The sequence below is a fragment of the Tympanuchus pallidicinctus genome, unplaced genomic scaffold, assembly GCF_026119805.1.
Source record: "Tympanuchus pallidicinctus isolate F22 unplaced genomic scaffold, pur_lepc_1.0 scaffold21, whole genome shotgun sequence".
NCBI classification, from domain to species: domain Eukaryota; kingdom Metazoa; phylum Chordata; class Aves; order Galliformes; family Phasianidae; genus Tympanuchus; species Tympanuchus pallidicinctus.
In genome coordinates this window covers 2,265,424-2,277,762 of record NW_026294733.1, presented here as the reverse complement: position 1 = coordinate 2,277,762, position 12,339 = coordinate 2,265,424, and the positions used below count along the sequence as shown (strand labels likewise).

The 12,339-nt window shown below is 45.2% G+C and overlaps 2 protein-coding genes across 3 annotated transcripts in view; one reads left to right on the top strand and one right to left on the bottom strand.

The window, feature by feature from the left end:
• The window catches only part of ADAM19 (ADAM metallopeptidase domain 19), a 29,943-nt gene extending 27,010 nt beyond the window's left edge, over positions 1–2,933 (top strand). For both annotated transcript variants that reach the window (XM_052684643.1, XM_052684642.1), the window contains one exon: positions 574–2,933. In XM_052684643.1, coding sequence (XP_052540603.1) covers positions 574–648 — 75 coding nt within the window. In that variant the 3' untranslated portion in view covers positions 649–2,933. The remainder of the gene's footprint in view (positions 1–573) is intronic.
• Positions 2,934–3,234: 301 nt separating this feature from the next.
• NIPAL4 (NIPA like domain containing 4) lies at positions 3,235–12,130 on the bottom strand. Its single transcript, XM_052684660.1, has 7 exons — positions 11,570–12,130; positions 9,560–9,808; positions 7,361–7,417; positions 6,372–6,462; positions 5,197–5,357; positions 4,512–5,095; positions 3,235–4,070 (listed from the first exon to the last, which is right to left on the bottom strand). The coding sequence occupies exons 1-7, from the start codon at positions 11,610–11,612 to the stop codon at positions 4,059–4,061; spliced, it is 1,197 nt and encodes a 398-aa protein (XP_052540620.1). The 5' UTR covers positions 11,613–12,130; the 3' UTR covers positions 3,235–4,058.
• Positions 12,131–12,339: the final 209 nt, after the last annotated feature.

The window sequence follows — 12,339 nt, the reverse complement described above, 5'->3', positions numbered from 1 at the left end:
TCAGTGCAGGTGCTGTAAACAGCCATGCCATATTCTGGAATAACTGATTCACTTCTCCACTTCCCTGGGCACTTCCTCAGGTTAAGCTTTCTTGTGAGTGGGGCAGAGAGAGGTGGGGCACAGAGAAAGGTAAGTGAAGAGCAGCAACCCAGGGAGATCCAGACAAGGCTTGAGGACCCCAGAAAGGATCAGAAACCTTCTCCAGCCTCTCCGATATGTTTTCCCTCTGGAACATTTCCCAAAATAAGGACAACGAATAAGAGTCTTTGAGCAGCTTAATTAAGCTTCCTGCAAACTGAACTCTCTAGCAAAAAATACCTGCACTCCACACATCACAGGTGCTACCTGCAGCGTACTTGAAGCTAGATGTCGAAGTGCAAATCCTGCATGAACATCATCATGCTATGGGCAGAAAGTAGCAGTTTCCTCTGCGACCCTTTAGGGTGAATGTGCAGTGTGAGTGAGAACAGCCTTCCCATGGCCTGCTGTTGCATTAGAAAAGGTACTGAGCAGGATTTTCTCTTTCATCTGTGCTCACTCCTCTCTCTCCTACCTCTTTTCCATCTCATTCAGAACACTGGTGCTAGGACAGCTAGAGCAGCAAACATGCTGAGAAGAGGACATCCAGGCTCCAGTGCACGCCCATGAATGTGATGGCTCTGATCTTCAAGAAGGACTGGATGGCCTTCATCATCCAGAACATTTTTCATTGGCCATTAGGTTTTTTTCCACTTAGCCTTATCTGTTTCATATGTGACTCAAGAGGCTGCAAGCAGACTTGGCAGGAGTGCACCCAAGAAGCGAGCCGGTACATGCCAAGCTGAAACCTTCTCTCTGTGCTAATAGCCTTTTCTTTATAAGGACAATTTGTTTATGTGGTATTTATATGTTATTGTGCAATATTCAATGCAGGGATGGGGCAATGTGGGCTTCACGTATTTTTTTAGCAGTTATTTAAGTATTTCCAGGGGGTGCAGGTGTTGGCCTTGATGGCCTTTCATCGATTAACTAGCCCTATTGGCTTCCTCAGCCATCCAGGCAGCTGCAGGAGCAATCAGTGGTGCTATAGAGAAACAGCTATCTCTTGGGATACCAAGAGGCAGCTGCTGATAATTTTCTTCAGTTCATTCACAGTTTACAGCAGCCAGCAAGGTGGGCCACAACAGAGAGCAAACCATGGAAATATTTCTGGTTAAAGTCACTCTGGATTTTGGTTAACTTTCATAGAAAATATGAATTATTTTCTCCGTAAAACTTTCTTCATCAAGCATTGTGCAACCTTTCAGTCCTCCAGCACTCCTTGCCTTGGTGCTGTAGGACCAACACAATCCATGTGTTCTCTGTGTCACTGGGACACAGCCGAGGTACGACAGGGACTCTCTCCCCCAAGACATGGAGCTGTAGTGGCCAGCAACAGCCAGTACTGAAACCTCCTCCCCACCACATGGTACCACAGAAAATCGATTGCACTTTTGTGTGCATCCCTTCAGTCTGTGCTGAGCAGTAATTCAGCACAAGCTGACTACTCTTCATACCAGTAAGAAACCTGCTCTCATGTTGACCAGGTGGTAGTACAGCAGAAATAGTAATGACACATGGTGCTTTTGTAGGACAGCTTTGCTTACTCCAGGTTTTTTTCTTAAGGACTTGGATGGAGAGAGCTGTGTGCACTTTAAGCAGCTGATTGATAGTTCTGACCTTCAGAACCTTCCCTTGTGAGCTTGATTTTTTTTTTATTTTTTTCTCCTGGTGGTTTGAGCTTTTTTTACTTTTTTTTTTTTCTTTTTCCTAAGGATTTTAAAATAATACCTTTTTTAATGCTATTTTTTTAAATTATTATTTCCCTTTATTATTTCCTCCTGGGAGAACACAGGGAATTCTGGAGCTGTATACAACAATAACACTGTGTTATGTCTGATATTTTATGGACAGCTCCTCAAACAGTGTAATTGGTGCTGCATGTGTAAAAAAGTTGTATTGTTGGCTTAAAGAAAAATATTTTTGTTCTGGTTGTGTTTCCCTAAGTACTACTATTTAGGAAAAACAAAAACAACGTCTAAAGCCTGAGCACTCATTACGCTACACACAGAAGTATAGCTATAGGATGACTGAAACCACACCAGTTTTTGCAACTTTACTACCTCTTTCTTCACAAGGAAGAAGTATACGGGGTCTGTCTTGAATTACTGGTTAATTATCCATTACCTTGATCATTTTAGACCTTTTCTTATCTTCTGTATGTCTGGAAAAAAAAAAAAAACAACACATAAATTACTCCTCTCTGAAATACGGAATGACGAGCAAAACACTTTGCCTTTCTAATGGTGATATACGTATATTCTTTTTCTATAGATGGGGTATTTTGCATATAAACAACCCTCCAATTTTGTTATTTTACTGCTCATAGGCAGGGGCCTAGACATCTAATTTGCAGTAACCTGGGTACAAATGGTGCTCACAGTAGTACTGGTTCAAACACAGGAACTCTTATGTCTGCATAAGAGCCTGTGATCTTTATTAAATAACCACCAAAAAGAATGTTTTCAGTGCATTTCCTGTGAGCATGGGTTCAAGCTTTTAAAAAAACGTCCCCAGACACAAAGCTAATAGAAATCCCAATGGAACCCTTTGCTACTGGTATCTCATAAATACATTCTGGAGATTTTCAGTCTTTCTAAATTTTCACGTGTGCACCAGATGAGTGCATGATAATGGGAACTGCAGGAGGAGTAAAAGCTGCTAAAATATGGTATTTTTTAAAAGGCAATGTTACTTGGAAGAATGCATACAAAAATACATCTCACTTTCTTCTATGTCCACATACTAAAGGTTTACAGCAACGTTCTCTGTGCATCTATGCAAATACTTGAAGAATGCCACTCATTGTGCCTTTTGCCTAGTTTTTAATAAACTGGTCAGGTTGTCTTTAACAAGTGTTCTGTCGTTGTGATATTTCACTACACCAGTTCAGCCTTTCTCAATGTGCCTTTTGTGCAGAGGGGGCAGGATTTCTGGAGGAACTGTCTTCCTTAAATGTAGTCCAGGCACTGGGAAAGATGAGACCTGCTTGCAATGTATTTATAAAATGTGTAAAGCATTATATCAACTAGGATGCCAAAGTTAAAGCAGCAAGTGAATTACTAGGATTATTTCCTGCAAAACCAAACGAGGGCGCTGGTTTCCTTCTGCAAAATCAGCGAAGTCATTAAAATCTTTCAGATCCACCTTCAAGGGTTTTTAGAAAAAGCCTTTATTTCCTTTTCCACATTCAAGAAAAAAAAAGAAAAAAAAGGTACTGAAATGTTATAAAAATAAGAGACTGCATCGTCTTCCCTACCCTAACATCAAGTCATGTTTATTCAATAATATCCCAACAACATAAAACTGGATCTGCACAGGTACATGCCATGGTTCAGGGTAAGTAACTCTGGACCAAGTAAGCTTGGCACAGCTGGGTCAGGCTTTGCTGTGCCCAAATGGGCTCCCATCCTTGCATCTCCACCCATGATCCAAATGCAAGGGAATTCTGAAGGTGTGCTGCAAGGTCCTACACGACACCTGCTAAGAAAAACATCTTTAAAACATTTGCCTGCTTCAGGCTGAAAGCATTTTCATCAATCACCAAGAAGCGTTACAGAAATTGTTAGTTCTCCTGATGGGGGTTTACCCTGCTGAAGCTTTCAAGCCTGAGCAGGGGCTTCCCCTTGCTTGCTTGTGTGAGGTCTGGATCGGGCATAGTGGCTTCACTTACAGCAACACTGCAGCTTGGGCACTGCAGTTTCTAATGGGAAAAAAAAAAAAGTTGCAGAAAACTAATTAACATTGTGCTGCTGGGAAACTCCTGTACCTCACAAACAAAAGTGTAAAATGATTTATCTGCCACAATCCCATATAAACACTTTATGGGGTTTGGGTCCTGACGCTTCTTCCAAAATTCACCATATTTTACCAATATTCTTCATCCAAAATTGCAGAATAATTAAATGTGGATAAGCAGAATGTGAATAGCAGTCCTCATTTTTTGCCTTTGTTTGAGATATTGTTCTGTACTTTAGAGTTCATGCAAGTGCCTAGAAAGGAAAAACAAAAACAGTAATCAGTGAATCAGTCAAGGCCTATAAATAAATACACTGATGATATTTCTACCCAGGGGTAGGAGTACAGAGTAAACACTAGCCCTGCCAACGATAAGAGATGGCAAGGGGCATCAAAGAGGGTCTTTGTCCCAGGAGTACCTCATTTCAAGAAGATTTTCAGAGACACTGTACATTAAAGCCCAGTGACAATTTGACGTGCTCTGTGCTGCCACCCCATGCCAAAGATCCAGTGCAAGCCCAGTGAAAGACTTGGCTTAACTCTGCTGAGCTTTGGATAAGACACTGTTGATTTTAATTTTTTGTCTTTCCTTAAACTGCTCAACAGCACGTGGAATTCTGGCATCAACCTACTCAGATTAGTTTTATGCCCCTCCTCCAAACCCTCAAATGTAACATGCTAAGTATCATGAATACTTTTGGTTTATCCTCCGGAGCAATGCTGGAGTTGTCCACTTCTATCAGGATGTTCTTGTCATCTCGGGTGACTGGCGCCTCCTGTTCATTCTGGAGGACCTGTGGCAGATTCCCTAAATTGACATCCATGTCTTTGAAGGCATGGAGTAAAAACACTCCCAAAATGATGGTTAGGAAGCCACAAACTGTCCCAATGATATCCACTACAGTCATGGCCACCCATTCTTTAAAGAGAATGATGGAAGTTGTGATGACGATGGTGGTGAACAGAACGTAGTAGATGGGAAACACCAAAGAGGTGTTAAAAATGTCTAGAGACTTATTGAGGTAGTTAATTTGTGTAGTGATGGATGCTACCAGCGTGATGACCAGGATCCACGTCAGTGGGTGCTGCAGCACAGGCTGGCCAGCAAAGAAGCCCTTGATGGCAATACCCAGGCCCTTGACTGAGGACACAGAGAAGGCCCCGATAACGGAGCAAATGGTGAGGTAGATGAGGATGTTGCTCCGGCCGTAGCGAGGTGCGAGGTACAAGATGAGGAGGAAGCAGACAGCCAAAAGGACTGCAGCATAAGCAAGAAAACCTGGAAGGGGAAAGAAACAAAGAAACAACAACTCAAACATGAGTTGGCATGGGGGCCAGAGCAGTACTACTGCCCAACTCCAAACACAACCTCCTGCGTACCTGGTTCTTTCAGCTTAAATAACATTTCATCCAGAGTGGTGACCTCTTCTTCCTCTGGTGCATGTATCACCATCACGGTGCTGCCCACGAGGCTCAGCATGCAGCCCAGCTTTCCCAGCAGGTTGAGCCGCTCTCCCAGCAAATATGAAGACAGAATGGCACTGCACGGGACAGAAAAACAACGGCTGCTGTTACTTCGAAGTCCTTTAAAGAGGAAGCAGCATCTAAAACGATGTAGAGCACATGATACGAGGACACCAATTTGGAATACATTTGCAGGATTCCTGCATGTTATTACACATTCATGCTGCATCTGCTGACAACTGAACTTGCAGAGTTGGAGCTCTGAAGACCACAGCTCATGTACCAGCAAGGTGAAGAAGGGCCAAATGTGTCAGCACACCCCAGCAGACATTTCTAAGGTTTTCTAATTCACTCATGAACATTATGGGCATTATGAAACCTTTAGCGCCTGGAGAATTGAATTCAAGGGCCACTGCAATAGAGAGGAACAAAAAAACAACAACCAAACACAAAACTGCTACATTAATTTTAACTTAATCATCAGAAATATTAAGCCCCAGAGAAATTTGAGTATAATAGGGCTGTAAAAATGTCTGGAAAAAAAGAAAATAAAGCGTTGTTTTCCATGACATTGAAACAATCCAAGAAAGCACAGCAACCTCCATTTGCTTATGTGTTTCCCAGAAACAGAACTTCCATAGAACCTTCAGTGCCCAGAGCCTTTTTAGCAACCGTATGAAAACACTGCCTCAGAACACCCTAAAAGCTCCGTAAACACAAGGCAAAAATAGAGACAAAGTTAAATCAAATGTAGTATTTCTGATATATTTAGATTTTTTTAGTGCTGTTTATTACTGAAAAAAATATCCTTTTACTGGCTGAAGAGTGAAGGCAATGGAAGAAGTCACGCTGCTAATTGCAGTAATTTAACATGAATTGTACGCAGCTGCTATTCACAGCCACCTGCAGCATTTTAAGGGCACAGCACTTAATTCAGTGTTTTCTGGGTGATACCCCCGAAAGACAGCAACAGTTGGGGTATTTTTAGAAGACATCCTTTCCTCACATTCACATTACTCCAAGTATTCCTGTCTTATAGACAAACAGGTGAACAGATCAGCCCAGCTGCAAACCCCAGGCACACACATCACCTTATGAGCACGCTGAGGGCCCCCAGAGGTGTGACAATGGTCGCAGGAGCAAAGGCATAGGCCGCAAAGTTGGCAGCTTCTCCTCCACCCACTGAATAAACAGAGGAAAAACAAACACTGGCGAATTACAATGTGCTTTTTGTGCTTTCTCTTACAAGCTTGCAAACTAGAGATTGGGTTTTACGAAAGGGCCTTCATGCTGCTTCTAAATAGGGCCAGATGGGGGGAAAGTCTCCATAGCACAAACTTATGCAGGCAAAGAGGCCGAGGGTGCCAAACTGGGCCACAGCTGACTCCCATCAGCTTACTAAATCACCAATCCAGGCACACAGCTGCAGTGCATCTGGGTCATTACTGGGTGGTTGGAGCCCCGCAGTGCTGGGAGGGCACAGGCTGCTCCTCAGCTATAAATTGTCTGTGGGTATGCTGCTGTGGGCTGTACAGTAGGAGCTGAATGAGCAGAGTGAGGTGGGGGTACTCCTTGTTGCTGCTGCTCCAGGGAAGACAGCTCTGAAAACTTTTCCTGTGGAATCTGTTGCTCTCTGTGTAACTCTAGTTTGGAAAGGTGTTATCTTGTTTTGCATATAAAGAAAGTTTAGAGGGTTGCTCTAAGGGAAAAAAACTTTCTTTTAAGAAAGGAGCTGCTATCAACAGCTTGTTATCACTCTTGCTGCAGCAGTGACCTTTCCCGATCTCCTGAGGTGTACACAGGAGGCTGTTTGCCCTGTGCCTGGTACAGCTGGCTGCCCTATTCAATTTTGTCTTTGTGTGCTTTTTGATTAAGCAAAATTGAGCTGCTGAGTACTACCAGCCCTCCAGGAGGGCTGCAGCGGGATGGTGGGGGAGGTGTACAGCTCACTTGCTTCCTCAGGCCTTGAGAGGAGCAGGGAACTAAACGAGGCTTTGAGCAACTGATGCTGGACTTGTTCATACCTGGTTCAAGTGGCACCAGGAAATGCTGCAAACCCAGGGCGATAGCTTCTACTTACTCGTTAACAAGCCAGCCCACCAGAGCCAGTCCTTCAGGTAGCCATGGCCTCCATCTCCTGGGAAAGCAAAGCAGGCAGGAGTTAATGAAGAGAGAAGGCAAATGGCCTTCTGAAAAGGAATAAGCCACACTGAGAAGAGCATGGCAAAGAAAATGGTTTGGAAGGACTGAAAGTGCAAACATAGAAGTTATGTAGGCTCAAGGCATGAGCAGAAAGTGACAGCTATTGGCAGACAATGTAAATGCAATAAAAGCAGCTGCTTGATCTTCACGGAATGGCATGCACTGCCCCAAAGTAGCAGATTACTGGGATGGACTGTAGTGGTGCTCCTCACTGATTCATCATGGTGATTGTGCCTCTGAAGCCACCAGTGGATGCCTGTGCTCAGGTTCTGGGGGCTGGATGTGCTTTGGCTTAGATGTCCCTCCCCAGGTGACCCTGGGGCTGAGGGTGGTGGTGGCTGTGCCCTGCTGGATGCCTCTACACAGAGACTGTTTCCATGGAGCTGCTGTGCTGGACCTTGCATCCCCATTGGATCTCTATGAAGAACCATGTGTTGGCACTAAGGTAAGGGAATTTTTTTTTTTATGGCTATGGTTGCGTTGTGTGAGCCAGTGGTATATTAGTTGGTGTTGCTGTATTGTGTACTGGTGAGGGCTCTAGGTGCCCTGGAGTTATCCATATGTTATCTGCTGCTTTGCATGTTGCTTTGTGTCTTAAGGTCTCAGTCTGAAATGTCATGAATCCTAATGTTGCCTTTGTATTATGTTGTCATTTAGTGGCTATTTCTGATAAATGGAAATAAGTGGAATCTGGTAAATGATTCCTGGTATTGAAGCTCAACAAAGGAAAGTGTGAATAAAAATGAGGAAGCGTGAGTGCACTGTGCCAGGAACTAATCAAGCTCTAGTCTTTAACCACAAGCTGTTCTATGGCAGGAGCTTGGGCATGGTGACTTTGTGAGGGTGCTGGGTTGGAGAGACTGATAGCAGGAGCTGATGGTAATGGTCTATGCACTGCTAGAACTGTGTTGCAGAAAGTTGATGTGTGTACATAGGAGGGCTGAAATACTGTAATACTGTAAGAGAAGGGGGAGAGGCAGGAGAAGGAGCAATGAAGGTGTGCATAAGAAGAGTTCAGGAGGTACAGAATTCTTTTTTTCTGCTATAATTCAACTTCTGGTTCCTTAACAAGTGATGAAGTTTAAATGTTGTGCTCTGGTGTTCCTTAGAAATTATAAAATTGCTGGTTTGTTTGCCTGTAGCTTTTTTCTTGTAGAACTTTTCTTGTTGGCTGTGACTTTTTTGTCATCAATTCCTGGTAAAACATCCTCAGGTAGGAAGGAGTTTGCTCTTGTTTAACTAGATTGGCTCTGAAATGTAAGATGATGTTGGGAGTTCCACAACTGAAACAACACTGATATTTCATGGTACAAATCCAATGCTGAAAATCAAACCTATGTGAGTTCACCATTGCAAAGGGGACAGCTTAATGTGTGGGGTGGGGATAGGAGACATATTGTTGGCTTAGCTCACCTGCTGCTTATAAGACACCTTGCCTTTTCATGCCTTTGTGTCCCTGCATGGAGATGGGGATATTGAATTCCTTTGTAAATGACTTAAGAGCACTTCCTAGACCACAGGTAGGAAGTAGTAGTATTTTAATTATCATCATTTTGTCAGTAGTTATGTAAGTAGGTCACCCGCGAGGTAGGACTTAGGCTGCTGCTGGAGCAAATGTTTGCAGTGTTGATGGGCAGTGCCCAATTGCACAGTGCAACTCAGCTCAGGCACGTTCCTCTACCGTCCCCATCCATAAACACACACCTCACCCCAGGACCTCAGCACTAAAAGAAAGTTATCAGCCAACACGTTGTTGAGCAACATGCTTTGGATGTATCACTTCTAAAAACCACGGCAGGGCTCACGCAAATCGCAGGGGTGCAGGTGTGCATAAATAAATGACTTTTGCTAATGTGGTTCAAGCGTATGGGGATGCGTCCTTGTTTCAGGGATTTGGTGGCAAAGATGTCTGATGTATCAGTATGAGCGGGGGGAGGCATGAAATTGAACTATCTTGCTCCAGGCTGTGGCATGGGGATGACTTTCACCTTTGTGCAATGGGGCCCATTTCACAAATGGTCTGCTGATTAAAGGCTGGCACGTGTACACCAAGATGTTGCCCTACACAAAACCTTACCTGCCCTGGTGCCTCCCTTCTCCACCAGCCGGAGCAGCCCCTTCTTCTTGAGGATGATGCTGCTGCCAATGAGGAAACTGGAGAAGACAGCCAAGCCCAGACCAATGTAGAATCCATAGATATTTTCCAGCCGTGTTACCCAGGAGGTATCCCCAGTCCCATTGTCATGGCCAGGGTCAGCCAGATCAGCACCTCTGACCACCTGGCACACAACTCGATGGGAAAGGCATGAAATGAAGAGCAGAGACCCTGTGAGAACATGGAGATACAACAACTATTAATGTGGCTGTCAAGAGTGCCATTCAGTGCTTTAATCAGTCTCTCATACTCAGGACACCTCTGCACTTACATGGAAGCAGGAGGATGTCTGGTGATTGGTTTCTGGGATGCAGCTCAAGCAGCTCGTTGACACACTGTGCCTGCAGAGCCCTTTGCAGTAAACTGGAAGACCACAAGGACCACTATAATTAATCTGAATTTCCAACAATCTATGCTAGAATCTCTCCACCAAACTCCAGTATTATGAGGTTGAACTATACCTTGCCAGTGTCCAGTATTGATCCAAAGGCTTTGGTGCTTTACAGCCACCTAATCCTGACATCTTCCTGCTGCCTGCAGCTCACTGCTTTAAGTTTAATGTGGAGCAGTGCCAGTATTTTGTAACTGTGAATCTGTCCCAGCTCCGTGTACTGAGCGGGGCCACATGATTGCTAATAAGAGGACAACAGGTTTGTCCCAGATTAAAGGTCCCTCTCTGTATTGGTTTTATTACCCCTATTTATGAACAGTTGTGTGCTCATGAGTCACAGAATATCCCAAGCTGGAAGGCACCCATAGGGACCATCATGTCCAACTCCTGGCTCTGCGGAGGACCACCCAAGAATCAGACTGCATGTCTGAGAGTGGTGGCATCAAGTCCTGCTAGTGTGGAAGGTCTGAACACAGGCATGGCTCTCTGCTGCCCACACAAAAAGCACCAAATCTTGGAGTATCTTGCTTGGGGTGTGTGTGGCTGTGTGGGTGGGAAAATTGCTGAGCTTCCCCACCCAGCACATCTTCCTATTGCGATCTGAGCTGGGAGTGTAGCATGGACAGTGTGACTGTGCTCTGCTGGAACAAAGCACCCAGCGGGAGTGTCGTATACAAATCTGTCTCCAGTAAATGACAAGCTTTCTGCTTCAAATCATGTTGGAAATATGAATGGAACAATTACCCCTCTGCAGGCTGATGTTCTGTGGCTCACAGCTCTCCAAGAGTTGGGTCCCACCTTATTCTTCCCCTAAGAAAATGCCTTAAATCTTCTGCAGCCTCCACCCATCCCCTGCACATACAGCTGAGGGTTTGGATCCAAATTAGATCCATCTTTTTTTCTAATGGAAAAAAAAAATCCAATGTTTTTTCTAAAGATTCTTTAAGAGATATATATATATATTTTTTTCTCTAATGGAAAAATAACCTTCACTGTGGAACTGTTTTCCAGGGTACTGGGGGGCATTTTCATAGAGTCACAGGATTGTTTGAATAAGAAGGGACCTTTAAGGCCATCTGGTCTCATTCCACTGCACTGAACACGGGCACCCACAGCTCCACCAGGTGCTCAGTGCCTCTCCAGCCTCACCTTGGCTGCAGGGACAGAGTACCACCACCTCCTTGGGCAACCTGTGCCAGTGCCTCACCACCCTTATTGCAGAAACTTCTTCCTTATATGCAATCTATATCTCCTCTCTTTTATTTTGGAGCCGTTTCTGTTTGTCTGCAGACCATGCTCAAGAGTCTGTCCCCTTCCTTCTTACAGCCCCTTACACTGAAAGGCTGAGCTCCTTTACCTAGGCAAGGTGGATGCATCCAGCTCTCCAGGGAGCAAGCAGGAAGGCAGTGGGGTGAGGCAGCTACCTACCGGCTAACAACCACCTGTGAAACCAACCAGTGACAAAGATCAGCCCCGGCTTTGGGGCACCCCCTGCCTCCCACTGCTTGGAGCCCTGCTCCCCCAGCCCGGGCTGCACCCACCGTTGCTGCAGCTGCCGTTGGTCTCCAGCGGCTCCATCATCATCCCCTCAGTCCTCCGTGGTGCTCTCAGTGGCTCGGTGCTGGCTGCAGGCACACCTGCCCGGGCGGCTCCTCCTCCGTCGCTGCGCTGCGCGCCTCGCGCTGCCCTGGGGGTTGGGGCTGCTCCCTGTGGTGTAGCAAGGAAGGGGTTCAGAAGGCGTCCCCTCAAATGTGAGCTTTGGTGTTTGTTGTTCCCTGCTTAGCGTTACGGCTGTGTGCAGATGCAAAGGGCAAATCGTGGGGCTGAGGAATGAGTTGTAGCACAAGGAAGGTTGATGTATCTCAATGGAGATTTCGAGTGCGAGCAGGGATTTCCTCAATCGTGTACTTGTTGCACAGAGGCACGTTCCCTAATCGCTTTTCCGGCTTTCGAATCAGAGAGGGAGAGGCTGGGCTCCAGCACAAGCACAAAGCAAATATCAGCAGAGGACGGGTGTGCAGAGGACATGTGCTGTGCTACAAAGGGCAGAGGTGCAGGGCACGGTTTCACCTGCAGCTGCAGTTGAAGACTTTGCTGCCTCCAGCCACTAAATAAAATAACTAAAATGTAAGATCTGCAGGGCTTAATGGTTCAAAATTTGCTTTTTGATTTTTTTTTTCCTCTCACCATGAAATACACTGCCTGTACATTGCTACAGAAGTTGCCCTTACACCATCAAGCTGCGACGTTGCCAGCACAGTGTGCATCTTTGCACTGATTGTATCTCTGTACAACTCTGCTCTCCAGCAAA

What these genes read in the sequence shown, in the direction of transcription:
- NIPAL4 (XM_052684660.1), bottom strand. Translation starts at nt 11,612, where the DNA reads ATGATGATGGAGCCGCTGGAGACCAACGGCAGCTGCAGCAACG. An exon ending in GCCCTCAGCGTGCTCATAAG is followed by an intron (nt 5,358 to 6,371) that starts GTGATGTGTGTG and finishes TGTCCCGTGCAG; the next exon opens with TGCCATTCTGTCTTCATATT. An exon ending in ATTTAAGCTGAAAGAACCAG is followed by an intron (nt 5,096 to 5,196) that starts GTACGCAGGAGG and finishes TTCCCCTTCCAG; the next exon opens with GTTTTCTTGCTTATGCTGCA.